This window comes from Oncorhynchus masou, unplaced genomic scaffold (genome assembly GCF_036934945.1).
Source record: "Oncorhynchus masou masou isolate Uvic2021 unplaced genomic scaffold, UVic_Omas_1.1 unplaced_scaffold_3656, whole genome shotgun sequence".
In the NCBI taxonomy this organism is placed as follows: Eukaryota; Metazoa; Chordata; class Actinopteri; order Salmoniformes; family Salmonidae; genus Oncorhynchus; species Oncorhynchus masou.
In genome coordinates this window covers 1-24,170 of record NW_027016833.1, presented here as the reverse complement: position 1 = coordinate 24,170, position 24,170 = coordinate 1, and the positions used below count along the sequence as shown (strand labels likewise).

Genomic DNA, 24,170 nt, shown 5'->3' with positions numbered 1-24,170 from the left:
ACGACTTGTAACGGAACTTTTTGAGTTTTTGTCTGGAGGAACTGCTCGTGCTTTTTGAGGTTTGAATGCTGGGCTGAACAAGCTAACAACAAGTGGCTAAATTATGGGCTTTTTGGAACTTTATGGAAAAAATCAGTCATTTATTTTCGAAATGGAATTCCTGGAACTGCCTTCTGATGAAGATATTCAAAGGTAAGTGAATATTTATAGTGTTTTTTGTGGCTTATGTTGACGCCAAAATGGCGGCTATTTCTTTGGGTTCTGAGCGCCGTTCTCAGATTATTCGTTTTCCGTAAAGTTTTTTTAAAAATCTGACACAGCGGTTGCATAGAGGATACATTTACCTTTAATTATGTGAACAACACTTCTTTTTTTCCACATCTTTTATCAATGTTTATTGTGAGTATTTCTGCAAAATTACCGGATGTTTTGGAATCAAAACATTACTGCACATAACGCGCCAATGTAAACTGAGATTTTTTTATATACACTGCTCAAAAAAATAAAGGGAACACTTAAACAACACAATGTAACACCAAGTCAATCACACTTCTGTGAAATCAAACTGTCCACTAAGAAGCAACACTGATTGACAATAAATGTCACATGCTGTTGTGTAAATGGAATAGACAACAGGTGGAAATTATAGGCAATTAGCAAGACACTCCCAGTAAAGGAGGGGTTCTGCAGGTGGTGACCAAAGACCACTTCTCAGTTCCTATGCTTCCTGGCTGATGTTTTCGCCACTGCCGCCCTGTGCTCTTCACAGATGAAAGCAGGTTCACACTGAGCATGTGACAAACGTGACAGAGTCTGGAGACGCCGTGGAGAACGTTCTGCTGCCTGCAACATCCTCCAGCATGACCGTTTTGGCAGTGGGTCAGTCATGGTGTGGGGTGGCATTTCTTTGGGGGGCCGCACAGCCCTCCATGTGCTCGCCAGAGGTAGCCTGACTGCCATTAGGTACCGAGATGAGATCCTCAGACCCCTTGTGAGACCATATGCTGGTGCGGTCCATCCTGGGTTCCTCCTAATGCAGTTCCTGCAAGAGGAAGGCATTGATGCTATGGACTGGCCCGCCCGTTCACCAGACCTGAATCCAATTGAGCACATCTAGGACATCATGTCTCACTCCATCCACCAACGCCACGATGCACCACAGACTGTCCAGGAGTTGGCGGATGCTTTAGTCCAGGTCTGGGAGGAGATCCCTCAGGAGACCATCCGCCACCTCACACTACTGAGCCTCATTTGACTTGTTTTAAGGACATTACATCAAAGTTGGATCAGCCTGTAGTGTGGTTTTCCACTTTAATTTTGAGTGTGACTCCAAATACAGACGTCCATGGGTTGATAAATTTGATTTCCATTGATCATTTTTGTGTGGTTTTCTTGTCAGCACATTCAACTATGTAAAGAAAAAAGTAGTTAATAAGAATATTTCCTTCATTCAGATCTAGGATGTGTTATTTTAGTGTTCCCTTTATTTTTTTGAGCAGTGTATATATATATATGCACATTATCGAACAAAACACACAATACATGTAAAACATGATGTACTATGAGTGTTATCTGATGGAAATAATCAAAGGTTAGTGATTCATTTTATCTATATTTATGCTTTTGTGACTGTGAAATATCGCTCTGTGTGTTTTTAAATTTGGTGGTCATCTAACATAAATAAATGTTGTGTTTTCACTATAAAACATTTTTTAAAAATCGGACACGATGGGTAGATTAACAAGATGTTTATCTTTCATTTGCTGTGTTGGACTTGTGAAAGTTAAATATTTCTAAAGAATATTTTTTTCAGCTGAATGGGAGGGGGTGTTCCCTTTAGGGAACTCCTTGTGCTCCCTAGCCCCAACAGGATATCCTGTTGAGCTAAATACTGTGTAGATAAGGACAAGCAATAAGTGGTCCATCATAATAAACTAAACTGTGACTCTGGTACATTCAAACTGCGTGAACACAGTTGTTGTCAAAGCAAGATCTGAACTACACTTAATCACGATTGCATTTTGTGAGAGTAAAATGTCAACCAAGAACACTTTCTGAGTCAAAAGGCAAATCAAGATCTACCACTCAGAAGTGTTTCAACAGAATCTATATGGTGGTTTCCAACATAGCCTAATAGCCATTATGCTGAGGAATAGGTGGCTTTATCTCACCAAACATCTGCTTTTTATGTACACAGCTGCTATCCACTGGCAAGCTAAACAATGACCAGCTATAAAAAGATACAGGGGAGGCACCTACATTTAAACAACAGAACATACAGAACTGAAAAGAAGCTTTGGCACAGCAGTAGCATAGCAAACACACTAGTGAATTGTATTAAAGAGGTTCCATTTGTTTTAACCTATACATTGGGCACTTGAAAAGAGGGACCATCCTACTAATAACCCTAGGCATAGTTATTTAATTTGTTTGCATCAGTTAATCTCATCAAGGCTCAATTCAACAAAAGACAGTGAGAATGACCAACAAAGGAAGTCTGAAATGACTGAAATGACAAAAGCGCATTGGTTAAATGGTAATTGTCTTCAGGAACAACTGTCTCCATGAAGTTTTCTAAAATGAATATTGACTATAATTTTGTCTTAACGTCCTCTTTAGGATGTAACGCCTTCTCTTGGATGTGGATTATCATGTCACCCTCTCATTAACTTCCTGTTCTCTCTCTCCTTCATGCAGTGTCAACATCCTCGTTGGCACCCATGTGACGTACCTGGAGTGTATAATAAACTGTCTGGTTAGGGTTGTCTCTAAGTGACTCCAGTCCTGGTATACCTGTTTGCTCCTCCTAGAATGGGAGAGGGAGGGAGGGAGGGAAGAAAGGATTGAGAGGGACAAGGAAAGGGGGGGTAGGAAAGAATAAAGGATCATATGTTTTGTCATCAGATACTTTGTACCAGAAGAAGGAGACAAGACAAGTCTGATGCTCTGTTGTTTATTCTCATTGATCTGCAGTAGGTAACTCAACAGTCAACACATCTAGAATCATTCCTAAATCTAGTGGGAGGAACCATGAAGCCAAGCTTAAAAATCAACAGACTTGGCAAATACTGTAAAAGACATAGGAAGATCAAAGGCATTACTCTTCTAATTGTACAACATAAGCATTTCATTTGGGCAAAACTGGTTGCAATGACATCAGGCCGGTTATCAAACTCAGGTGGTCTGTGCAACTCAATACCACATGAACCCACTGACACAGAGATAAAGCCAACAGTTGTAGACATGAGGGCTGCTAAAGCAGCTGTATTACATCTCCTATGTTTATCAGCCTGTAGAATTATTACTAACCTGGTTTTCTGCTGGTTTAATGTGAGTTATCTCTGCATACTGAACGTCATCTTTCTCTCTTTCAGGTGAATCTATAAAGGCAAATAAAGTAAATGAAATATACAGTGTGGGTGGTAGTAACTGACATATATGCACACATGCTCATCCCCAACACAGGTTCTACAAACACTAAGGACTCATGTTACTATTGTAGCGGCATTCGTCTTCCTCTGACGAGGAGTATGAGAGATCGGACCTGTAACTGACAGGTAGACTTACAGGTTATGTCGTTGTCTTTTGTTTGAATTGTTTACGTGTCCGCTGTGTGGGGGAAATGATAATACAAGCGGAACCACGTAGCTAATACTGCTGTAACGGGGATCCTTATTGTAGCAACACACTTTTGGAGGGAAGGCAATCCCGCGCTGCATTAGCTAAGTTGTCATGTCATCGGGTGTAGTTCATAAAGGTTGAAGAGTGTATGTTAGGATGAAGTGTGAATTCATGCCAGGAATAATACGTGTGAAGTTTGATTTCCTCCCTTCTGTAATAAGCAGCCAATGAGGTATTCTTTCCTTTATTCATGTGTTTAATCTGAACCCGTTATAACGCCGGTTAAACTGTTAGGCATGTAAGCACTTCAGAGTTATACCAAGCTAATAAGTCACTCGTAAGATAAGGTTGTACTGTATTTTTCATTTACTTTATAGTTCTCACAGAAGGTGATAATTCTGACTAAAACTACAGAATAAAGCCGCATGTTAAAATCAAGGAACGGTTGTGCTCGTGGTTACTGAAGGGAGCTACAGGACCAATATGCAATGTGTATGTGTTCATGGTATTTAATAGAACGGAACACTTCATGACAAAAAACAACAAGAGAACAAAAAAAACTAAACAGTTCTGTCTGGTGCAGACACACTAAACAGATAATAATCACCCACAAGACACAGGTGGGAAAAGGCTACCTAAGTCTGATTCTCTTTTTTTTACCCCCTTTTTCGTGGTATCCAATTGTTAGTAGCTACTATCTTGTCTCATTGCTAAAACTCCCGGACGGGCTTGGGAGAGACGAAGGTTGAAAGTCATGCGTCCTCCGATACACAACCCAACCAAGCCGCACTGCTTCTTAACACAGCGGGCATCCAACCCGGAAGCGAGCCGCACCAATGTGTCGGAGGAAACACCGTGCACCTGGCAACCTTGGTTAGCGCTCACTGCGCCCAGCCCGCCAAAGGAGTCACTGGTGCGCAATGAGACAAGGATATCCCTTCCGGCCAAACCCTCCCTAACCCAGACGACGCTAGGCCAATTGTGCGTCACCCCACGGACCGACGTGAAGGGCGACTCTGGAAGCGCCGGAGTGACGGGCGGCTCCGGCAGCTCCTGGCTGACGGTCGGCTCTGGCAGCTCAGGACAGACGGGTGGCTCTAGCAGCTCAGGACAGACGGGTGGCTCTGGCAGCTCAGGACAGATGGGCGGACCTGGAGGGAGGAGACGGAGAGACAGCCTGATGCGTGGGGCTGCCACAGGACCCACCAGGCCGGGAAGACCTTCAAGAGGCCTGGTGCTTGGAGGAGGCACCGGATGGACCGGGCTGTGGGGGAGCACTGGAGCCCAGGTGCACAGCCTTGGCACCACTCCTCCCGGCTGGATCACCATTTTAGCCCGGACCATCCAGAGTGCAGGCACAGGTTGAACCAGGCTGTGGGTGAGCACTGGAGATCTGGTACCACTCGCACCTCTCCTTTAGGCTCAATACCCACATTCGCCCGGCACGGACAGAGCGCAGGCATAGAACGCACTGCACCCTCCCAGCGCCTCGGAGACACAGCACGCAGAGCCGGCGCAGGATACCCTGGGCCGAAACAGCGTACCGGAGACCAAACACGCTGGGCTGGCACAACATGCCCTGGCTGGATGCCCACTCTCGCATGGCACTTGCGGGGGGCTGGCCTATAGCCCCTTGGGCTATGAGCGCGTACTGGCGACACCGTGCACTTGACCGCATAACACGGTGCCTGACCAGTACTGTGATTCTTCCAGTAAGCACGAGGAGTGGGCTCAGGTCTCCAACCTGACTCTGCCACCCTCCCCGTGTGCCCCCCCCAAAAAAATTTGGGGGCTGCCTCTCGTGCATGTCGCGCTGCCGTGCTACCTTCTCATATTGCCACCGCTCAGCTTTTGCTGCCTTCAGCTCTGCCTTGGGGCGGCGATATTCCCCAGCATGTGCCCAGGGTCCCTTTCCGTCCAAAATCTCCTCCCATGTCCAGGAGTCCAGCTATTGCTGCTGCCCGATACCACGCTGCTTGGTCCTTGGTTGGTGGGTGATTCTGTAACGGCATTCGTTTTTCCTCTGAGGAGGAGTATGAGAGATCGGACCAATGCGCAGCGTCGTAAGTATTCATGATATTTAATAGAACGGAACACTTGACAAAAAACAACAAGAGAACAAAAAAATGAAACCGAAACAGTTCTCTCTGGTGCAGACACACTAAACAGAAGATAATCACCCACAAAACGCAGGTGGGAAAAGGCTACCTAAGTATGATTCTCAATCAGAGACAACGAAGGACACCTGCCTTTGATTGAGAACCATACTAGGCCAAACACGTAGAAAATATAACATAGAAAAAAGAACCTAGACAACCCACCCCAACTCACGCCCTGACCAACCTAACACAAAGACATAAAAAAAGAAACTAAGGTCAAAACGTGACAACTATGGATTCCTGTGTCTGTGCTCGCTGTCGTTTTGGCACCAGAGAAGCTATAAAGTAATGATTGTCAGACTGTGCTTGTATGTCTGTGCCTTCTGCTTCATCATCATTTAGAGAAGTGGTCTGAGACAATGCAACTGTCTGACCAAGCAGAGGAAGTGTGGAAGATACACCACTTCATTTGACCTGCATCCGTTGTTCAGGCAAACATTTCTTACCTTTTCCAAAACACTATCCATGATAATTCAAAAAGGTTGTGCACAACATGTTTTGAATTTGACAAGGAGAATGACCTCACCCTGTAAAAAGCTAAATACCTGCATGTGAGTGTCCGTTTCTCCTCTTCTTAAGATAGATTGCAAGTCCAACAAGTCCCGAGGCAACCAAAACGCAGATCACAGCAATAATAAGATGACCTCGAGTCCTCTCATCACCATCTAAATTAAAAAGAGAGAAAAAAATATTTTAATTGAAACATTTCGTTTCATAAAATGAACTCTACCATACTTGTTGTTTCATATAGAAGTTGGTATTGTCTGGATATCTGCAATGTAACATTGCTACTGTACATGTGTTTACCTGTCACCTTGAAGGGATCACTCTCTATACAGGAATGTGGAACAACAGCTGCCTCCTTGCTGCCTGGGTTGGCAGCCTCACATCTGTAAGAGTCTCTGGTCTGTACATCCACCTTGAGAGGTATAGAGAGGGTGATGTTGTGGTCAGGGCTGCTGGTCTGGTTGAGTATCTTCCCTCCTTTGTACCAGGACAGGGTCACCTCTCTCCCGTTCTCCACAGAACACACCACGCTACAGGAGATGTTATCATGGACTGTCACCTGAGGTTTGGACAGAACATCTGGAAGACAAATAATGAAAAAATGTGAATTAGTGAAATGGATTTTATCTTTAAATAGCAAAGAGCAGTTGCTACATTCATTTTTGGACTTAGAAATGAATGAAATGGACCCATTGATTCTTGAAGAATATTTATAAATGCTTGTTGAGCTTAGAACCCATAAAAAGTTTTACTCCGGAGTTTGTAAACAAAGAAATTGTAAACAAACACTATCTATCTACACACTATAATTTTTTACATGATGGCTGATCAGTCCTTGAATCCATTGCTCGATCTATGAATTTGAGAGTGGTTACATTTCTCCAGACCCATCCCTCAGCTTTTTACCAAACCAAAAGGTGACAGCTTTAGTATTGTTTCTACTGCTGATTGCCACTTTAATGATGTTGTAATTTACAGCACACACACACACTTACAGTACACAGTAAGCTGAAATATATGTGTCGTCTTCCCTTCATCTGTATTCTCCACAGTATAAACCCCAGAATCATCTATTTTTAGGTCTGACAAAGTGAAGACTCCAGTAACATTGTTCCAGTGAAGGCGGTTTTTAAATCTCTCCTCAAGGTTGGTATTACTTTGTTTAACAGGGTACACCTGTGCAATATTGCCAAGACCTCCATAAAGTAAACTGCCAGAGTTGAACACCCGCTCTGGAAAATTGAAAAACGTTCCCACGATGCCATTCACCTGCCGAGTCTCAGGTTGAGCTGAATGCTGGGCTGAGCAGAGTACTGTGGAGAGAAAGAGAGACTCAATATCAACGCATTGACTTAAATATCATAGTTATTCTCTAATAATATAGCAATGTAGCAAATTGCAGTTTTTCTTGATAAAATGTGTCCAAACAGAATTAACATTTTCTAAACAATTAACATGCAGCCCAAAACTGAAACACGTTGGCCAAAATGACACATTTAATTTTCAAAAATGCATTAAGACTCTCAAAACATTAAATACATGACACAAAATTAACTACCTCCATCAAAACATACAACTTGTTATCTAATGAAAAGTTATTTCAATAAATCGTTACACGATGGCCCAATAAATACTACTTACAACTATCAATATACTCTAACATGGTTAACCCTCTTTCATATTTCTGTGCCATTTGTTGATACTATAATCATAGTATGCACCATAAAAGACGAGTAAATATATTATCACAGCATGGGTTGTATTTTGTTTTCCGAAAACGATTTAACCAAAGATGACCAATATAGAAAGAATGTCACTGAAGAGCATGAATATGTTGTCCTTCACAAATGCAGTGATGCTGTACAGTATATAAACAGATTATCAAAATAAAATACACCAGGCTATAAAATCACTGCAAAGACAAAGCAATGTAGAAAAGTCAACACCAATACAGTATACACTACATTTGGTCCATTCATGTTTTCATCAACATCACCCTGGATCTTTTCCCTTGCAATTCAGTGAGGAAAACATATCCTTGCACGGCTTGATAGTCCTCTGCAGTGATTGCCATATAACCGGTTTTCTTTCTATCTAGTAGGAACATCTGGTCATGTGGATGGTAATTATAAACGTTCCACCTCCACCCATCTGAACCCCTCTTCCTCTATGGGCCCCTCTACCTCTCCTTTGTCCTTGCCCTCGGCCTCTTACTTGGTCCATTCTTGCAAACAGTAAGTCAGAGGTGAGTGATCTCTATAATGCATGAGTAAGGACTGATTGCTCAGTGAACATTTGTGTAAAGAAGTGTGCACGTGCGCAGAAGATGTTCACATTCACAGGAGTAATTTGAATCAGCTGTCACCGAATGTTAAAACATTTGACATGAGTTTTGCGTCTTTTGTAGTGAGTTGTGTTTACTGTTTTGCAAAAAAAATGTGCTTAGCATTAGATTTTTGTGTGAAAGCAACGAGTAATGACTTACAGTTTTACAAAAAATAATACTGTTGTGGTCATTAGGTTATGATGGAGTTCCATTAAAAGTTTAATTGAACGTGTCTTAGCCACCAGGAAAAACTGTAAAGGCCTGATGTGATGGTGACAGTTCGGAAAGAAAGTATACACTCTTACAGAAAATGGTTCCAAAAGGGTTCTTTGTCTGTTCCCATAAGATGACCCTTTTGGTTCTAGATGTCACGACTTTAGTTATCGGAAGGAGGAGCGGACCAAAATGCAGCGTAGTTTTGATTCATTTTATTAAATACGGAAACGATACACGATAAACTAACAAAATAACAAACCTCCGAAAACAGCCCTCTCTGGTGCAAAACACAGAGACAGGAACAATCACCCACAAACAGACAGTGAAACCCAGGCTACCTAAATATGGTTCCCAATCAGAGACAATGACTAACACCTGCCCCTGATTGAGAACCATATCAGGCCAAACACAGAAATAGACAAACAAGACATCCAACATAGAATGCCCACTCAGATCACACCCTGACCAACCAAAACATAGAAACATACAAAGTAAACTATGGCCAGGGCGTGACACTAGATATATATATATAAAAAACTTTTTGGTTCCAGGTCGAACCCTTTTGGATTCCATGTATAGCCCCCTGGGGGTAAGGGTTGTACATCGAACCCAAAAGGGTTCTATCTGAAAACAGAAAATGTTCTTCAACAGGTCATCCTATGGGGACAGCTGAATAACCCCTTTATGTTCTGGACAGCACCTTTCAGTGTAGATACTGAAATTAAGTTCACATGGAAGTAAAGACTATCTCAGCAAATTCTTATTCTGCGGTTAATGGCACAATCACTGAAATGCCATCGTTGTAAAAGAAATCACAATCCTTTATTACCTTCTTTTTTCGTACCTTTATTTTGACAGTGAAATCACATTGAGACTAAAACCTATTTTTCAAGAGAGCCCTGCATATGCACAAGTTATACAAAATGTACAACCTGAACTGCCCTAGAGGCCCCAGAGCATCATGGTGCAGAGTGCTGCAGATCATTTCATACATGGGGCGCAAAAAACCTGAATGCAGATTTACTTAATTCCGTAGTGATCCACGGGACCTCGAGAGTTAGCCATCCCTGTGGCCGGGTCTGGTACTCTTATGTCTGTAATTTAAAAATGAAAATGGGGCCCACCAAAACATAGCGCCGGAAACATGGGTCATATCTTTTGAACGGTAAGAGCTGGAACCAAGACGTTTTCTCTCAGGACAAGACTGAGACTTGGCCCCACCGAAACTGGCTATGAAATGCAGTTGGGAAAGTGAGAGGAATGAGCAATACTAGAAACTCCTACTGCTATACACGAGAAACCTACTGCTGTACACAAGGAAGAGAAAAACAGATGTAGACTGTGGCATCACTATTTAAATCAATGCTGCTTTTTATTTTTATTTTGCAAAGCACCTTGTGCAGAGATAATTTAGGGATGTCTCGTTTTAGTAAACTGAAATAAAAAATATTTTAGCCGATAGTTTGTTCTTGGTCTATTTAGGCAGTTAATTGCCACTGCTGAATATTTGGAATGTTTGGAAATATTTTAGTCACTATTTTTGCTGACAAAATCAACACTGATCCAAACAATTGACCACTTAATAAAATACTTGAAAGTACTACTTAAGAAGTTTGTTTGGGTACCTGTACTTTACTTGATCATTTATATTTTTGACAACTTGTACATCACAACATTCCGAAAGAATTTATATATATATATATATATATATATATATATATATATATATATATATATATATATATATATATATATATAAATATACTTTTTACCCCATACATTTTCCCTGACACCCAAAAGTATTCTTTACATTTTGAAAGCTTAGCAGGACAGGACAATGGTCCTGTTGTTTGGGCTGGTAAATTGTATGCGCCCTGTGTTTGGCGTGACCGTTTTGATGTGCCGGAGAATAAATTTGACAATCTACTGAACCCTGCTCTTTGCGCCTGATCCCACCCACCACTTATAGTAAATCGTAACAGTAGTCCTATAACATAATAGAGAAACACATTAATCTTAGTCAAAATTGACTAGGACAAAAGATATTTGCATGCATTATTTATTACAGCAACATATAACTTCAGAACTGGCTGAAATATATTTTGTACAGGCTAAATGCAGCGGTATGATTTTGTTTATATTGTTAGGGACAGATACAATGTATATGAGCAAAATGGGCAGTGATAAGACGTCTTTATTGTTTATCCTCTTGGTCTTTCATTTAAAAATTCACACAAATCCAACCTTCAATTAAAGTAGAATAAATGAAAGAAAAAATACATTCTTATAACATAAAACGAATATTTTTTTCTCAAATATAGAGTACCAGTCAAAAGTTTGGACACACCTTCTCATTCAAGGGTTTTTCTAGAGGACTACCTCATGAAGCTGGTTGAGAGAATGCCAACAAAGCAAAGCTGTCATCAAGGCAAAGGGTGGCTACTTAGAAGAATCTAAAGTATAAAATATATGTAGATTTGTTTAACCCTTTTTTGGTTACCACATGATTCCATATGTGTTATTTCAAAATTTTGATGTGTGTTATTTCATAGTTTTCACTATTATTTAACAAATGGGCATTTTCAACCTTTGCACTATGTTCTTTTAAGCATTTCCTGATTTGTGCAGCCCAGCTACATTTTGTTGCACAACATTACTGTATTTTCGGGTCTTTCCCGTAGCGATGGATAAACATGGGAACTTGGCCTGTATGTCACCTCCTATTTATACCCCGGTGAAACAGGAAGTCATGGCTTACCACTTACGCATTCCTAATCAGTCAGGTAAAAATGTACTAAAATGTGCTACTGTCTGTGATCTGGGAATAATGGTACTTTCAATTATTGAACCATTGATTGTTTTCTTGGATAATATAATGTATAAATAAACACCAAGGTAATTCTTTGTCATGCCTCATCTGAGCAGTATCAGATGGTGACAAGGGGACTCAGCAGGGTCAGGCAGTCAGGGAAGACCAGTCTGATACTGCGCAGAGGGGAGCTTTTGCAGATACAACACTTTTATCTCTCAGTACAGCTTTCTAGGGAGTTTTTCCTAGCCACCGTGCTTCTACACCTGCATTGCTTGCTGTTTGGGGTTTTAGGCTGGGTTTCTGTACAGCACTTTGAGATATCAGCTGATGTACGAAGGGCTATATAAATAAATTTGATTTGATTTGATTTGATTTGATTTGGACAGGCAAGAAGCTACATGATAAAAATTATTTTAAAGCAGTCAGATAAACCTCTAAAGTTGATTTACAAACTGTATCATGGGTTGATAGTGGCTTTTCCCGATGACACAAAACATGTCAAATAAAAATGTGTGGAAGACCAGGGCGACACTATTGATGATGATGAATGGATACAGATATGCCCAGTCATGTTCATATAATCTCAGACATAAATGACTGCAGTTTAAGATCATCCATAGAATGTACTACAGTCCAATGAAAAAGTATGTGAACCCTTTGGAATTACCTGGAGTCTAATTCACAACAATACACAAACACAGTCTGCTTAAATGAAGGATCCACCCCTTTTTATCAATTTTTGCCTAAAACGACATACCCAAATCTAACTGCCTGTAACTCAGGCTGTGATGCAAGGATATGCATATTCCTGGTACCATTTGAAAGGAAACACTTCCAAGATTGTGGAAATGTGAAAGGAATGTAGGAGAATATAACACAATAGATCTGGTAAAAGATAATACGTAGAAGAAAACAACCGTTCCTTTGTATTTTTTTTGTACAATCATCTTTGAAATGCAAGAAAAAGGACATGATGTATTATTCCAGCCCAGCTACAATTTAGAATTTGGCCACTAGATTGCACAGTGTATGTGCAACGTTATAGACTGATCCAATGAACCATTGCATTTCTGTTAAAATAATTGTATCAAGACATCCCAAATGTGCGTAATTTGTTTATTAATAACTTTTCATGATCAAAAGTGTACACTATCCTCAAACAATAGCATGGTATTATTTCACTGTATTAGCTACTGTAAATTGGACAGTGCATTTAGATTAACAAGAATTCAAGCTTTCTGCCAATATCAGATATGTCTATGTCCTGGGAAATTTTCTTGTTTACTTACAATCTCATGCTAATCGCATAAGCCTACGTTAGCTCAACCGTCCCTTGGAAGGGACACCGATCACGAAGAAGTTCATCTCTTCTGAGATGTATTTTGTTCGAGGCATGGTTCACATCAGGCAATGCTTATTGTGAATAGCAAACTCACATTTTGTGAGTGTTTTTATAGGGCAGGGCAGCTCTAACCAACATCTCCAATCTCATCTCAATGATTGTACTCCAGGTTAGCAGACTCCTGATTCCAATTAGCTTTTGGAGAAAGCCTAGGGTTTTTCCAACCTACATTGTGAATGTTTAATTAAATGATGTATTCAATATAGACAAGAAAAACACAATAATTTGTGTGTTACTAGTTTAAGCAGACTGTGTTTGTCTGTTGTGACTTAGATGAAGATCAGATCAGATTTTATGACCAATTTATGCAGAAAACCAGATAATTCCAAAGGGTTCACATACATTTTCTTGCCACTGTATATGCAAGTTAAACTGAATATCATTCATTCAGAAATTGCATTATTCTGCTGGAGGTGTAAAGCACAAAAGGGGGCATATTTGAACATGTTATTGTCTTGTGAAGGGTGGATGAATTCTGGCAAAGAGTATGTTCTTTTATCTCAGCATGTCCACATATAGTGCCTGTTTTTGTTTGCTTGGAAATGTTGATACTGGAGACTGTTATCAGAAAAAACTGTGTAACCTTGCATTTATAGCGGCTAAGAAATGCATTACCATTAATTGGAAGTTTGGTTATCCTCCCACAATGTCACAATGGATGGCAGAAATGTCAAGTTATGTATCACTAGATTTGATTTATTACACAATTAAGGGTATACTGTGCAACTTTCATAAGGTCTGCATTCCTTATATGGAATACTGTATGATAAATGTAGTCTGTATTAAAAGCATGCCCACGTCAGTGGAGACACCCATTTAGGCAATCCTTAGCTGCCGGGCTGCTCAGTCTTGGCCCTTGGGGTCACTCTTGCCTTGGCCTATCACACCTGAAACCAATAATGAATGGTTGTCATCTTAATGAAGGTTAAAAAAAGCCATTCTTGAACATGGGGTGAGACATTCTTACTTCTGCGCTGGAGAACCAGTTTGGATTTAAGTATAACTTTTGTATGACAAAAACCTTTAGGGAGAGGTAAAATGGTTTAATTTTTAATAATTTCTGCCCTCTGAATTCATATTCATAATATAAATAGGCCCGTTTAATTTTGTCTGGCTTGCCATTTCAAATCAAATGGAATATTCTTTCTTTCATCTAATTAAAAAAACAAGTCGCTAGGTGTAGACAAGGCCGTAAGCAAATAGGTAAACTGCGATATGACTGAAGAGTTAATCAGCGTGAGAATGTCCACTTCACCGTCATACCATTTAATTGGTAAACTACACGGTAATGCAAAAGTTGTCTTTTTTTGTGATCTAATATATAATATAGTACATTTATCATAATTTGGTTCTAATCCAGAGAGGTTAGATTATCTATGAGGCTGTGGAGAGATCTGAATCATCAGCATTCAAGTTTTTAAGCGGTGGATTTCTAGGCCCTTGATATTATTGTCAGATCTGATTTTAATAGCTAACATTTCAATGGCCATAATAAATAGATATGCTGATGGTGGACAACCTTGTTTCACTCCTCTTGACAGTTTACTTGTTTCTGAGAAGTATCCATTATTGACTATTTTACACGTAGGGTTACAATACATAACTTTAACCCATTGTTTAAGAAATTCTCCAAAATGTAAATATTCCAAGACATTTATATATAAACTCCAGTCGTAATTTTATAGGAAAAGGCTACTTCAGGGGTATTTTTGTTGCTGACTGAAAGCTAGTTAATTTTTTTATTAAGCTGATTAACAGTTAAGTATAAGTATATTTAGATTTTTCAACTCAAGGTCTATGCATATGGTGTGGTTGTTGGTATTTCAAGAGGTCATTATATTTTTTCTTTATTATTGAATTTAGTCAAATGATTTTGGATACTGTCAATATTTATGGGAACAACTCAAAACAAGAAAATTGTCCTTGAGGCTGTAGAAAATCTAATTTTATATTGATATTCTACATTTCCCAGCTCGTTACTCTTAATAGGTAGAGATTTTAATATTGCATTAGATATTATCTTGATAGGTGGACACCGTGGCAGTCTACTTCTCTGAATGCCAATCTAAAGTTATTTCTGCAGAAGTTTGATCTTGTGGATTTATGGAGAGAGAAGTTTCTTCTTGAGAGATCCTATACCTGGTGTAACAAAACATATACTAGACGTTCACATATTAACTATCGGCTGGATTCAGAGGGCTAAAGAAATGGTTTATTTTCAAATTATTGACACACCTGTAACAGACCATAGAGCTATTCACATACAAGTGTGAATATTGCCCTGTAATGATAGTCAATGCATAGCTTCATAACGGAAATTGAATAGGTTCATATTAAAACATGAAATAGTCAAATTTCACTGGTTTAGTAATACATTTTTGGAATAAAGCCCAGAGAAAAAGTGAATATAGGACAAACTGGGAACTTCTAAAGTTTGAAACTGGTAAATATTTAAGAAAATATAGCAGTGATCTTGCAAAGACCAGAAGGATAGAAGAGAAAAATGTAACATAAAGAAATACCTCACTCTTCCAGAGAACTCCTAATCGTCTTTCAGATATGGATAAAGCTAAGTTAGTTAACCAACAAAATAAACTGGATGAAATTGTCAAGGTTAAGGCAGGAGGTGCTTCATTCAGATCAATGAAAAAATGGCTTGAAGAAGGAGAGCAGAACTCTGCTTATTTTTTCAGGCTGGATATATTGAGCTCTAAAAGTAACACTACTCAACAGTTCAAGGGAATGATATGATCTCTGATGTCCCTATGACAATTGACAACTTCTGTGCCAATTTTTACGGAAACTTACAGTGCAGTGAATAAGTATTTGCCCACTTTCTGATTTTCTCTATTTTTGCATATTTTTGATACTCAATGTTATCAGATCTTCAAGCAAAACCTAATATTAAATAAAGGGAACCTGAGTTTACTAAAAACAACAAAATTCCCTTGTGTGTAAAAGTAATTTCCCCCTTACACTCAATAACCTTTAGCTGCAATGACTGCAACCAAATGTTTGTATTTTTTTTATTTCACCTTTATTTAACCAGGTAGGCCAGTTGGGAACAAGTTCTCATTTACAACTGCGACCTGGCCACGATAAAGCAAAGCAGTGCGACACAAACAACACAGAGTTACACATGGAATAAACAAACATACAGTCAATAACACCATAATAACACAAATGCTTCCTGTAGTTGTTGATCAGAGTCTCACATCGCTATGGAGGAATTTTGTCCACTCTTGCATGCATAACTGCTTTTACTCAGTGACATTTGTAGGTTTTCAAGCATGAACTGCTTGTTTCAAGTTCTGCCACAACATCTAAATTGGGATTGAGTCTGGACCTTGACTCAGCCATTCCAAAACTAAAAATGTGTTGATTTAAAACTATTTTCATGTAGACTTGATTGTCTGTTTTTGATAATTGTCTTGCTGCATGACCCAGCTGCGCTTCAGCTCACAGACAGATGGACAGACAATTCTCTGATACATAGCAGAATTTATGTTTCCTTCTATGGCAAGTCATCTAGGTCCTGAGGCAGCAAAGCATCCACAATCCATCACACTACCACCTGCTTGACTGTTGGTATGAGGTTCTTACTGTGGAATACAATGTTTGGTTTTCACCAGACATAATGGGACCCATCTCATCAACAAAAAACAAAAAAACTGGAAGCACTTGGATGATCATCAAGACTCTAGCCTAGTGGTTAGAGCGGTGGACTAGGAACCAGAAGGTTACAAGTTCAAACCCCTGACCTGACAAGCTACAAATCTGTTGTTCTGACCCTGAACAGGCAGTTAACCCACTGTTCCTAGGCTGTCAATGAAAATAAGAATTTGTTCTTAACTGACTTGACGAGTTAAATAAAAATAAAAAATGTATCCCATTGGAGACACTGTGTACAGCTGTCCCAATGGCCGATGCTCTGTCTAACCGGCTAATAATCATTGCATGCAATAAGATTTTGCCAACTACAGTAACTCTACCTTCATATCAACACAAAATAATTTTACAAATACAAAATTATGCATTGTTTGGACACAGATTCCCACATTGGTGTTTTCATTGCATATTTACCTGAACTAGGACACTGAATGAAAAAAAACATTGGTTCAAAGCTGTGTAAAAACAAAACATCTCTGTAGAAATCTGTGTTAAAACAGCAAACACTAAGTTAATCTTGTGTAGGCCTACTTTAAAGGTTATTTCTGGATGATAATTAAGTTGAATGTTCAAGGTTTCCAAAACTGTATCGCAATCAAGGATCAACTGTGCCTCGATAGAGCATTTCACACTTGATCAAATCACCTCAGCTCATCAAAAGGGAAGTTGAATTTCTCCAATGTGGAGTCAGAAGGGCAAAGTATTACCAGGGATAACAAAATTGGATTCGATTAGACAAAGTGTACCATCCTCAGAAGATTTAAATCCTTTCCACAGCTCACATACAGTGGGGAGAACAAGTATTTGATACGCTGCCGATTTTGCAGGTTTTCCTACTTGCAAAGCATGTAGAGGTCTGTAATTTTTATCATAGGTACACTTCAACTGTGAGAGACGGAATCTAAAACAAAAATCCAGAAAATCACATTGTATGATTTTTAAGTAATTCATTTGCATTTTATTGCATGACATAAGTATTTGATACATCAGAAAAGCAGAACTTAATATTTGGTACAGAAACCTTTGTTTGCAATTACAGAGATCATACGTTTCCTGTAGTTCTTGACCAGGTTTGCACACACTGCAGCAGGGATTTTGGCCCACTCCTCCATACATACCTTCTCCAGATCCTTCAGGTTCCAAGGCTGTCGCTGGGCAATACGGACTTTCAGCTCCCTCCAAAGATTTTCTATTGGGTTCAGGTCTGGAGACTGGCTAGGCCACTCCAGGACCTTGAGATGCTTCTTACGGAGCCACTCCTTGTTGTCATGCTGGAAGACCCAGCCACGACCCATCTTACTGAGGGAAGGAGGTTGTTGGCCAAAATCTTGCGATACATGGCCCCTTCCATCCTCCCCTCAATACGATGCCGTCGTCCTGTCCCCTTTGCAGAATAGCATCCCCAAAGAATGACGTTTCCACCTCCATGCTTCATAGTTTGGATGGTGTTCTTAGGGTTGTACTCATCCTTCTTCTTCCTCCAAACACGGCGAGTGGAGTTTAGACCAAAAAGCTCTATTTTTGTCTCATCAGACCACATGATCTTGTCCCAATCCTGCTCTGGATCATCCAGATGGTCATTGGCAAACTTCAGACGGGCCTGGACATGCACTGGCTTGAGCAGGGGGACCTTGTGTGCGCTGCAGGATTTTAATCCATGACGGCGTAGTTTGTTACTAATGGTTTTCTTTGAGACTGTGGTCCCAGCTCTCTTCAGGTCATTGACCAGGTCCTGCCGTGTAGTTCTGGGCTGATCCCTCACCTTCCTCATGATCATTGATGCCCCACGAGGTGAGATCTTGCATGGAGCCCCAGACTGAGGGTGATTGACCGTCATCTTGAACTTCTTCCATGTTCTAATAATTGGGCCAACAGTTGCTGCCTTCTCACCAAGCTGCTTGCCTATTGTCCTGTATCCCATCCCAGGCTTGTTCAGGCCTACAATTTTATCCCTGATGTCCTTACACCCTCTCTGATTTTGGCCATTGTGGAGATGTTGCAGTCTGTTTGATTGAGTGTGTGGACAGGTGTCTTTTATACAGGTAAGGAGTTCAAACAGGTGCAGTTAATAGAGGTACTGAGTGGAGAACAGGAGGGATTCTTAAAGAAAAGCTAACAGGTCTGTGAGAGCCAGAATTCTTACTGGTTGGTAGGTGATCAAATACTTATGTCATGCAATAAAATGCAAATAAATTACTTAAAAATCATGCAATGTGATTTTCTGGATTTTTGTTTTAGATTCCGTCTCTCACAGTTGAAGTATACATATGATAAAAATTACAGACCTCTACATGCTTTGGAAGTGGGAAAACCTGCAAAATCGGCAGTGTATCAAATACTTGTTCTCCCCACTGTATATATAAAGAGAGCACAGAAACACAAGCAAAAGAGACAATTAGACAAAGGCCTAATCTTGTCAGGACCCGGTTTCGAACCTGGGTCTCCGGAGTGAGAAACAGTCACTTAACCAACTGAGCCACGAATAGACAGCAGAACCCAGAAGATGAGGCAGACACAGCAGTACTTAAGACGGTGTATTTAATAAAGAAAAAATCCTAAAATACAAAAAATGGCAAATCCAAAAGGTGGTAGGAAAAACACAAAAAGACCTCAAAAGAAACTCACCAAAAAATAAACAAAAACAAAAAACAGAATACCACAAGAACTTCACCCGGAATCGACAAGAGCACACAGAACACTAGGGCAGGGTGCTAACATACAAACACAGAGCACAGAACTGAGGGAAACAAAGGGTTTAAATACAATCAGGGGAAACGAGACACAGGTGCAAATAATAATGGGGATCAAGGGAAAAACATAGGGACAAAAAGCACAATGGGGACATCTACTGACCAAAACCCGGAACAACCCTGGCCAAATCCTGACATAATCTGGCATGACATTCCCAGCCCATGTCAGTCCACATAGAGACCATTTCAACAATTTCCATGATGGTTCCATATCATTTCAAAATGGAGCCTGGGGAGTAAATAGGCCTACAATGGAAGTTGCACTTACTAGTCTCATCAAAGCTGGGATAAGACCTGAGGTGGTAAGAAAAACGTTGACAAGACAGCCCAGTTCAATCACGTCTTGTAAATGATGTCCTACTTAATTTTGTTGTCTGATTCCTGTTATTTTTAATGTGTTTGACATCCACAGTCTGTGAGGCAAAGGAAGCAGAGGGCTTTGATGACAAAATGGTGGTCACTTGAGCAGAGGGTAGTTATTATCAGTCATCCAGTGTAGTCAGCAGAGGCTTGGCTTTCACTCTACCAGGTGTTCATCTGAGCAATAATACATGACAGAAAGTGAAAATGTTTAGCAGCTAAAAGTTACAAAACATTTGCAGAGCCTCTATTAGAGTATGCCTCGTACAGTGTAAATCCAGATTAAGGCCGTTATAGGCTATAGTCAGTCTTGGCAGTTACTGATATGCAAGAAGTGATTATCATTAATCAAAGTAATACACTGGCTATTTCCTATTTTCTACCCTTAATATCTTCTCCTTCTCATGTTTTGACATCTATGTCCTCAAAACATTTTGTCCACCTGTGGATTATTATTGTTATTAGTAGTAGTAGTAGCAGTAGTAGTAGTGGTGGTGGTGGTAGCATCCTCATTTTGTATTTTTTTTTATAGTTGTTGCTAACACATCTTTCTCTTGCTAGATGATGACTTAGTCTATGTCATGTGATACATTATGAAGAGATGGGGATATTTGATGGTAATAGAATTATTCAGAAGGGAAGCACTGTGCTTTCAATGACAATTGTTGTGCTGTGTAGATATGATTCTTTCTGGCTTTAAAAAAATCCATGTGAAAACCCTGGGTTCTTTGAGGGTTTTGGATAGATGAGCAGAAAGTGGAACTCTTGGAACACTTCCAGAAGAAGAAAGAGTTTACATCCTGTTATTTTTTGAAAATTTTAATTGAAAAAACTCACTGTATTTAATTGGTACCCAGAAAGGATTTGATGTTGCAATAAACCGGCTGCATAGGGCCTTTATGTGCTGAAACGAATAAGATCTCTAAATATTTATTTCTGGTGGTTTATGTATTTTCAATAAGCTGGTTTGCTGGGTTCTCCATATTACATTACACCCCAGAATTTGTTTTACGACATGACTCGGTTTTATGTAATAACTAAAGAAATGACAAGTTTGGTGTAACTTGCAAATCCATCTTATATGTGGTTAGTTTTATGCTACCTTCCCTTCAGTGCATTTTCTTGGTCAACAGCCAGGTGTGTTTTTCCAATTAGGGGGTGGTTGTGACCTAAAAAAAAAAAGCTTTTTCAATTTCAGTCAAGTGGAAGGTTTAGTATTTTTTTAAATTTAGTCCAGGGGAGGGTCATGTCATTTGTTACCTACTCTCATTCCTAATCAACTCATCCCTAACCACTGGCCCCACTGACATCAAGATGGCCAATTGCTCCCCTTCTCAAGAAACCAACACTCGACCTCTCTGATGTCAAACTACAGACCGGTCATCCCTTTCTTTTCTTTCCAAAACACTTGAGCGTGCTGTCTCTGACCAACTCTCTTGTTATCTCTCTCAGAATGCTTTACATGACCCTAACCAGCTGACTCTCTCTCTCATCCTACTAGATCTATCCTCTATCTTCGCCAATATGGACCATCAGATCTTCCTCTCCACCCTCTCAGGGTTAGGCATCTCAGGCTCTGCACACTCCTGGATTGCATCCTACCTGGGAGGTCGCTGCTACCAGGTGGCGTGGAGAGGATCTGTGTCTGCACCACGTCTCACAACTGGTGTCCCCCAGGGTTCGATTCTCTCCTCTTTTCTCTTTACACAAAGTCACTCGGATCTGTCATATCCTCACATGGTCTCTCCTATCATTGCTATGCGGATGACTTGCAACTGCTCTTTTCCTTACAACTTCTGACACCCAAGTGACAACATGCATCTCTGTCTGCCTGGCAGACATCTAAGCTAAGATGTTGACCAACCATCTCAAGCTCAACCTTGACAGAAGTTTATCTTCCTCCTGAGAAAGGCCTTCGCGTGACACTGAACCTGTCGTTCTCTGTAAACATCAAAGCAGGGACTCGCTCGTGCAGATTCATGCTATACAACATCCATAGCGTACAACCTTTCCATACACAGGAAGCGGTGCAGGTCCTAATCCAGACACTTGTCATCTCCCGTCTAAACTTCTGCAACTCTCTGATGGCTGGGCTCCACCTTGTGCCTTCCAACCGCTGTAACTTATTCAGAATCCTGCAGCCCACCTGGTGTTCAACCGTCCTAAGTTCTCCCATGTCACCCCGCTCCTCTGCACACTGCATTGTCTTCCAGTCGAAGCTCGGATCATCTTCAAGACCCTGGTGGTTGCCTATGGAGCAGCAAGGGGAACTGCACCTCCTTACCTTCAGGCTATGCTCAAACCCTACTCCGTTCCGCCACCTCTGGAATCTTGGCCCTCCCACCTTTATGGTCGGGCAGCTCCCGCTCATCCCAGTCAAAGCTCTTCTCTGGTGGAAACGCATTTTTGCGCAAATATAAAAAATATTAAAACCATCATATCGAAGTCACACGATGATATCGTGTGTGATCCTCCCACTACGACTCTGGAAACAATGCAGTTTAATAGGCTACAGATGAAATAACTAATGAACTTCACAGGGTGTTGAAATTGCACTGTGATCTTGATGCTTCTTTCCAATAAATATTGAGGATCTGATTCTGGTGACATTATGATCAATACTTGACTGCCGTTTTACATATTTAAAAAATCCATAATAATCTCACCATGTAGACCGCGGGTAGGGAACCCTGTTCCTGGAGTTCTGCAGGTACTGCAGGATTTTGTTCCAACTAGGCACCACACCTGACCAACTGATGTAATTCAGCAGTTCAGTGATATCCTAAATTCAACACACCTGGTCTTCCAGGTAGGTTAAATCAAAAACATGAAGAGCCTGCGATACCCTGGACCAGGGTTGCCTACCCCTGATGTAGACTTTACCCGCACAGCCGAAACACTATGTCTGTAATCTGTTGGCTACAGCGCACAAGCCAAGACCATAGTTGTCACGACTTCCTCCGAAGTCGGTCCCCCTCCTTGTTCGGGCGACGTTCGGCGGTCGACGTCACCGGTCGTCTAGCCATCGCTGATCCACCTTTCATTTTCCATTTGTTTTGTCTTGTCTTACCACACACCTGGTTTCAATTCCACCATTACATGTGGTGTATTTAACCCTCTGTCCCCCATGTCCTTGTCCGGAATTGTTTATTGTAGTGCTTGTGCACGTTATGCTGGTGTGTGACGGGTTTTACCCATTGATTTATTGCACTGTTTACAGAGATTTTATTTATTAAACTGCACTGTTGTAAATCAGTCTTGCTCTCCTGCGCCTGACTTCTCTGCCGCCAGTACGCACCCCTTACAATAGTACACATTTGCTAATGACAATACTATTGGTATAGTTTAAAAGGCGATGGTAACTTATGAACTTTCGATTTTTATTTGGTGAATGAAAAGTTAACCTAAAAAGTGCATTTTGTGTGCATTACGTCATCAAACACTGATTCTTATACGTGAAAAGTCAATTTTGTGGAAAAACACCACAGGTGGGAAAATGTGCAGATTTTCTTTATGCAGATTCTAGGGTATTTGCATGAAAATCTGTCCAAATTGGATGAAAACCTAGCTTATGACTTAGAAGGTTGCGCTTAAACCTTCTACAGTCGAGGAGATACATTTACCTTCACTGGATCAGTCTGAAACGTTGCACACACACTGCTGCCATGTTGAAGACAACATTGAAGTTACAAATAGAGTCATATCTCAATGTATGCCTTGCATGTTTTTTTGTTTCTATTACCTTTTATGAGAGCTAATGTGTTACATTGTCCTACATTAATTTCACATTTCCACAAACCTCAAAGTGTTTATTTTCAAACGGAAACAAGAATATGCATATCCTTGATTCAGGTCCTGAGCTATAGGCAGTTAGATTTGGGTATGCCACTGTGGGAGAAAATCGATCCTTAGCAACATGCCTATGGATTTTGTATTTAGGCTGTATAAATATACATTTCCAATAACAATGACTTAGAAATTAACAATAATGACACAAAAAATGCTTTATTAAGCTATACAGTCATTCTACAGTGCCTTTAAATTAACTTTAAGAAGCACGAGGTTGTCCAGTCTTTGGTTTGAGTATCATGTGTTGAGCTATGCACGCCTAGTTTGTTAATTTAGCATAGCAGATGCTTTTATATTCCCTTGCCCGCAGACAACACAAATCTATTTTGTAACAACAATATCATGGAATAAAATATAATAAATTAGTAGATAGTTTTCTGAGTGCATATAGGCCGACCTTAAGATATGCGGCTCTGTGTTAAAAAACAAATGTCTTTTTCTCAAATTCGACGATTAGATACTTCAGATGTAACTGGTTCATTATTACTGTTATGTACTT

General features: G+C 40.3%; 1 protein-coding gene across 1 annotated transcript; it reads right to left on the bottom strand.

Moving 5' to 3' along the window:
- Positions 1 to 2,146: 2,146 nt before the first annotated feature.
- Positions 2,147 to 22,226, bottom strand: LOC135539212 (uncharacterized). The gene is made up of 6 exons (XM_064965036.1): positions 21,872 to 22,226; positions 7,283 to 7,600; positions 6,588 to 6,866; positions 6,326 to 6,445; positions 3,310 to 3,380; positions 2,147 to 2,806 (listed from the first exon to the last, which is right to left on the bottom strand). The coding sequence occupies exons 1-6, from the start codon at positions 22,224 to 22,226 to the stop codon at positions 2,690 to 2,692; spliced, it is 1,260 nt and encodes a 419-aa protein (XP_064821108.1). The 3' UTR covers positions 2,147 to 2,689.
- Between the last annotated feature and the right edge of the window lie 1,944 nt (positions 22,227 to 24,170).